Source organism: Limanda limanda, chromosome 1 (assembly GCF_963576545.1).
Source record: "Limanda limanda chromosome 1, fLimLim1.1, whole genome shotgun sequence".
Classification (NCBI taxonomy): domain Eukaryota; kingdom Metazoa; phylum Chordata; class Actinopteri; order Pleuronectiformes; family Pleuronectidae; genus Limanda; species Limanda limanda.
The window spans coordinates 5646731-5653355 of NC_083636.1; the positions used below are offsets into that span (position 1 = coordinate 5646731).

The window sequence follows — 6625 nt, forward strand, 5'->3', positions numbered from 1 at the left end:
GAGACACACACGGGCGCAGATGATGGAGTATTTATATTCTGCTTTTCTAGTCTTTACAATCACAGAAGACATATTCAACCATTCACACGTATATGCAACACTTTTCATTCGATTCAAACTTTGTGCGAGCTCTGAGGAGATTTTCTTGATTTATCTTCTGTACTTGACTGTAAGTTTTCCTCATTATGATCTTTAGAAGGTCTCAGCGTGACCCTGGGCTCCGGCTTATCACAGTTGTGTCGTATCATTGCATAAAGGTGGAGAGGTGATCAGTCGGACTCCAGAGTTCAAGCGTATCAGAGTGGACGAGGTGCGGTCATCTCACAAACTGGGCTCAGCTGGTTAATGCATGATCCAGTCCCAAGGTCATCTCGTTTGGAGGAGGAGGGGACCAGCCTGAATGTACAAGTTGTTGTGTGTCCACTCTATGTTTTTGTGTTGTTGCAGTGTATAGTCTGTGGACCAACAACACACACGCACATCGCAGCTCACGTCTCCCACAGAGTCGTCACTGCTCTAAAGTTGTAACAACATCTGACGGCATCAACTTGAATGCAGGTGAATGACAGACTGCTGTGCTGCGTCTGCACAGGATCACAGGAAACATCAAGCTCCTCCCCCCCCCGGTGACGGCGCCACAGGCACAGCCGGTCACTGCGTCCCCCCCTCCTCCTCACACTGTTTTCATTAACACACATTCTCAGTATAGTTGTTCTCATGTGTACGATCCCCGTGCAGCGCCTCACAAATCAGAAACAAGGTTAACAACACAGGGTTTTAGATCTACGCCCGTGTAAAGACACTTCCACTGATCATGGTGCTACCACCTTAATAGAACATCCCTTTTCAAAGTAACTTGGAGAAGATGAACTGACCACATGAAACCCAAGGTGGAAATTCCCTGTTTGTATCACAGGCAATTTACAGAGTAACACAGTTGCACCCTGGTCTTAAATCACATTACATCCTTTTTTCTTTTTTGCTTTGTTTGACACATTAAGTACCGCTTAGATTAGAGATACTTTATGGAAGTTGAACCTCTGACCACTGTGGATGATTTGCACTGGTACTGATATATTTTACCTCCATAGGCCCTGACAGTTTCCTTCTCTTTTATTTTTCAGGTTATTAACCATGTCGTTTGCAAAAGTCACCTTTAAAAATGTAAAAGCAGAAATAAGATAAACAACTAAAAGGCTCAGGAAGAAGACATTAACACAGACAATCCAAATAAGGTCAATTCAAGTAAAAGTAAAACTAGGTGGGGTCATAATAGTGGACAAAGCATTAACATTCATTTTATTTGACTTCAACTTTATATGTCCACAATAAAAATAATTAATTTTAATCTGCTTTTGCATTTCCTAGTGAAAGCTGCAGCATCTGTCCACTTCAACATTTCCCTATCGTTACAAAAAACTAATAAACAAACACACAAATAAAGGAGATAATATAAAGATATATTCTAAAAGATGACATAAGATAAGCTGGGTTTTATTGTCTGAGCAGGGAATTTGCCTAAAACACAAGGAAACAAATCATCCGTCACACGTCCCTCTGCATGAGTCACATTTACATACTGCACGTTTGAAGAATAACCCAATTACTGCATTACTATTTAATAGCTGAATTAAAATTAATACTTTGGTACAAAGGCGCAGCAGAGCTTCTCTTGTTCTGACGAAGCCTCTGCTGTTGGGATAATCAAACGCCTCTCCTGGCGTCTGTATCTGGAATTTGCACAACTGATTCTCCGCCAAGTAGGTCGGGAGCTCAGTTGTTCACAGTTCCAAAGTGCAAGATTATGAAAGAAGCTCAGCCTCGGCGAGATAACCTAATTGATCCAGAGAAGAAAAGGGAATGCGAGTCTCTGTCTCTGACTCCGCAGTTTACCAGGCGCACGCCAAGTCACCGGGGCTTGACTATGGATTTGAAAATTTGGGACGTTATTGTTGTTGGCGCCGGGCTATCTGGACTGAGTGCAGCTCATTTGCTCAGAAAGAAGGAGGCCAACTTAGAGATACTGATACTGGAGGGAAAAGGTTTGTTGAATAGTGTCTGGGTTGAAAGGAACTGAGTCATGTTCTGCTTTCATGTGTGTTTGTTTTCTCCTGCAGATCGAGTGGGAGGTCGCACGCTGACCATGGACCTTCCTGCAGCCAATGGCGTTGATCGCTGGGACCTTGGAGGCCAGTGGGTCGGAAGGTAATATTGACCGGATGAACACAGACATGTGTTTAACTGACTTTATAAAGATATATTCAAAAAGAGACTTTTCTCATTTAGGTGCATTTATGTGACACAAATATTAAAACTGATTCTGCAATGAGTGAAACGCTTTGAGGAAAAGGGAGATATCAGAATCAATAGAATATCAAATATGAGAAAACTAACTCATTAACAGGGGTCAAATGAGAAGGTTTGCACTTTCACCTGATGGCAAAACAGTGCTGGGGTCAAAGCTACAGGAGAAATGTGATTTATGACCCGGGCAGGGAATAGATAAGCAATATATGAATATCGATAGCTGAGGAATTTAAAGACTATATTTAGATGCTTATAAGTGTCCATTAGCAACAGAAGCTTAGATAAGATTAACTTAAAGAACAACTGAAATAATGTTTAATGAGTTATAGGCTGACAAGATGGAAACAGAGTTTATTTAATTGATTGTGTCTTGTTTAATGTTGTGTTTGTTTGATCCAGTACTGCTCGTTATGTTTCAAACAAATACTGCTACTTTTATTTAAAATTACTCTTCAATTTGATTTTACTTTTATATTACTCTTGTATGAAAGCTTTGTAATGAATATTTTCTTGTTTAAGCTCAATATTTGAGGCTCTTTTCTGAAATTAGCAGCTCTGTGTTGGTCAAACCCAGGTCGCACATATCAGCCTCAAAACTTCTCAAAACTTCTCAAAACTTCTCCATATTTCTCAGGGTTTTGGAGTAATTATTGTGCAGTGACTCAGTTCAAGCCACTTTTGAACAAAAAATGGAAATGTCTCACATATTTACAATCTACAACCTCAATTCATCACTCACAAAGCAGAACAGCTCACCAGAGAACTTGCATTCTTCAGAAGTCTTTGACTCATTCAAGCTTTATGCTATTTTCAAGACCACGTCGATATCTGAATATCTCGGAGTAAATACATGTTTCATTGTGCAAATGCAAGATTCAATATCCGAACAATAAACGCTGGAACTCCTTCTTCTACCTCTTCTTCTTCCAGCACCCAAACTCACCTCCTGGAGCTCATGAAGGAGCTGGGCTTAGAGACCTACCCGCAGTTCAACACTGGCAGGAAGGTGCACCACATGGGAGGACCAGGCGGCAAAATCCGCACCTACAAGACCAGCATCCCGGCTCTGTCCCCAATCGTGCTACTGGATTTCACCCAGTTGTTTAGGAAGGTGAGGCAACAACGCAGGGCCGAGTTGTCACCATCACCTTAGAAAAAAGTGGTTAGGTGTTTCTGATGAATAACTCTGTAACCTCATATTAAAGCTGGGGTTGGTAATCCTGGAAAAGCAGCGCAGGCCACACTTTGAAAATAAGCAACCGATACATTAACATGTGGTTTTGTGTGTGTTTGTGTGTGTGTGTGTGTGTGTGTGTGTGTGCATGCTATGCCCTCAGATTGACAAATTGTGTGCGACAGTGTGCGTTGAGGATCCATCGAAGACCCCCAACGCCGTGGAGCTGGACAGTATGACCGTGCACTCCTACTTTGAGAAACACGGTTGGACTGCAGGTCAGGGTCACTCAGCTCTCTTCTGTGTTTGTTTTTCATTGTATTGCCTCCCACCTCAGTTCTCTAACACATGTCTTTGCCATACAATTGAAGATCTACACATGACAGATCGACTTGCAGTAGTTTTTTGACAATGCACGATAAAGTTACAGTATATTTGCAGATCACTGTCTTGGGAGGGGGAGCATGTATAATTACTGCATCTATGAGGACCTACAGCTTGAATTCCTTCCTCCCTTGTCCTCCAGAGCTAAAGGAGGAGATGGGAGTGAGCTGCCGCTCTGTGTTTGGGATGGAGCCGTCCCAGATGTCTTTCTTGTTCTTCCTCATGTACGCGGCAGCGGCTGGAGGGCTGCTGCCGCTCCTCGAGAGCACGGCAGGAGCTGCTCAGGAGTTCAAAATAAAGGTACAGAGCTCACATCGGATTCCTGCTCTTAAAAAACACAGCCTCTCAATACAGTCGTCTGTGCAGCTCATTCAAGCTGTGTCCAAACAAACACTTTGACCTTGGAGCTTCATTGACTTTTTAAACAGATCCGGTCTCTTATTGGATTTGTCCTTTTTTTCTGTTCGCTCCCTCAGCGTGAAGCTTTTGGCTCCATTTTTTTCTATTTCTGTTTTTTTTGCTATTGAACCGATCCTCATTCTCTTACTCAGTCGGGTGTAAAAGGGGCAAAGCCAAGAAGAGCCCGTCCAGATGCCTTCAAAAGAAAACACCAACAAAGCTTTTGTGGTTCCAATCCTTGAATATAGCCGATTTCCTCCGTGTTATTTATCTGCAGCACTTTCTTTATAACGGCGTTCCTGCTATTTACTGAAGAAATCTAACGAGCAGCCCTGTGGGCATGACAACTCCACAGCTGCAGCGAGAGCAGCAGCAAATGGGAAGTGGAATGAGCCTCATCAGTCAAACATCATGCAAGAGTAAAGGCTGTCAGAGGAAGTCAAATGAAAACGAGCTTAAAATGCACGTTAGAGACGTGACTCCCTCAAGTTTCTGAAAATAAATGTATTAATAATCAGTTTGTTCATGGGTTAAAGTTATTCTAAATGGCTCTAGGAATGCAGCCTGTGAAGGATGCGGTCCCCAAATCGAGAAACAGCAACAACAACTACCTGCCAGAAACCCTCTTTAGTTTGGTCCATGTCCCAGTCACTAACATGGATGATTTTGATCATCCCCACTGATGGCTGGCTGCAGGACAAGAGGATTTGGCTTCACTTCTGGGAGGCAGCCCTGTTCCATCTTCATTTACAGCCTATGGTGAATTTAAAAAAAGCCAAACTGAACAATTAAAAGTGTTTTCTTCCACCTTTGAAACGTGTTTACTTCCATTTCTGTGGCTCGTGCAGAACAACAAGGACAGTTTGCGGACAGAGATGCTGCTGAGCTCCTTTTTTTTTTTTAACGTCATTTGTAATTGCTTATTCACCACAGTCAATGCTTTGATGTATTGAAGTGTCAGCTGAGGTCTCAGAGGCAGATACATAAAATTCTTGGCAAAAACAAACTATTATCTGCATGGCCGGCTGGCTCGACACTGCCAGGGGGGTTTGCTGCTTTGTAATTTAGGCGAAGTGACCCTTTAACTTTCTTTCCAGGGGATTGAAGCCCACCTTCATTGCGGTATCTGTCTCTCCACAGGGGGGCACCCAGCAGCTTTCCGAGCGCCTGGCGGAGCGCGTGGGGCTGGAGGCCGTGCGGCTGGGTTCGGCGGTGACGGCCATATGGCAGGTAGGGCTCGGTGACGTCTCTCTCAGGGAGTGATGAGGCATGACACAGAGATAACAGCCTTCACGCTGGGGAAACAGGCCGTCTCCTGTGAAGCTCGGGTCTGTTCCGCCCGCCTGTCTCCGTCATTAACAGCTGGGACAACCAGGGGAACTGTGAGCACACTCAGGTGTTCACCAAATCAATACGTTCAGTTCCACCGCTGATGGATTTATTTGTGTTCATTGATTTGAAGCCGTGGACCAGACTCCAGAGTATTGAAATGATCACTGAATACCATCAGTAAGGAGTCTGCCTTCCCTCTGAAGTAATGATTATACAATATACAAATTAACAGAATATTATTGAAAAATAGATAATTAAAAATGCTAGAAATTGACTGGTTGCAGCTTCATGAATATGAGGCTTTGTATCTTTCCCTTTTTGGACTAAATTGTCATAGTTTTCTCGGTTTCTTTTAATTTGTGAAGAATATATCTCAGTTTTGTGACAATTTTGAAACAATAAGGTGATAAATGAATTAGTTCATTAAACAGAACAGCTTAGACTGTTGTTTGGACCAAACAAGATGGCGTCTGGGAAATTGTGGCAGGCAACATACACAACAATAACCAGTAATTAACCGATTAATTATAGATTTGATCATTAATAATGTAGTGTTATTGACATCCTCTCCTGCTCCCGAGTACACTCTGGTTGCTGTCTGAGAGGCAGGGCGCACCCTTGACATTTTGCCCAGTCTGTCACAGTGATAACACACATTGGCAGACAAACACATTCACACTCCCATTCTCGGCTGTGGGTGATTTTCCACTTTACCAAAGCCGAACCAGTGCTCCCAGAGGAAAACCCACACACAGGAGAACGTGCTAACTTCACATGGAGAGGCTCTTCTCTCTCTCTCTCTCTCTCTTGCACATGCAAAACCAGGAAAAATACAAAATCATTGTTTTGGTGAAAATATATGGAAATACCTAGATAAACTGGTTTCCTTTGGGACCTTGAGGAGAGCTTGTCTAAACTGGAAGGAGCTTGGGCTCCTTTCATTTTTCAGCCCAGACCTTGACAGTAGCTTCTCTTAAGGAGATGAGGGTGGTGCTGGGAGATAGGAGGCATGGGGGGGGCTCCTTGCTA

The 6625-nt window shown here is 43.2% G+C and overlaps 1 protein-coding gene across 1 annotated transcript in view; it reads left to right on the top strand.

The window, feature by feature from the left end:
- The first annotated feature begins 1819 nt into the window (after positions 1–1819).
- Positions 1820–6625, top strand: part of si:ch211-127i16.2 (amine oxidase [flavin-containing] A) — a 41826-nt gene continuing 37020 nt past the window's right edge. Inside the window, exons 1-6 of the mRNA XM_061068564.1 lie at positions 1820–2042; positions 2118–2205; positions 3238–3418; positions 3645–3759; positions 4008–4165; positions 5405–5494. Coding sequence (XP_060924547.1) covers positions 1925–2042; positions 2118–2205; positions 3238–3418; positions 3645–3759; positions 4008–4165; positions 5405–5494 — 750 coding nt within the window. The 5' untranslated portion in view covers positions 1820–1924. The remainder of the gene's footprint in view (positions 2043–2117; positions 2206–3237; positions 3419–3644; positions 3760–4007; positions 4166–5404; positions 5495–6625) is intronic.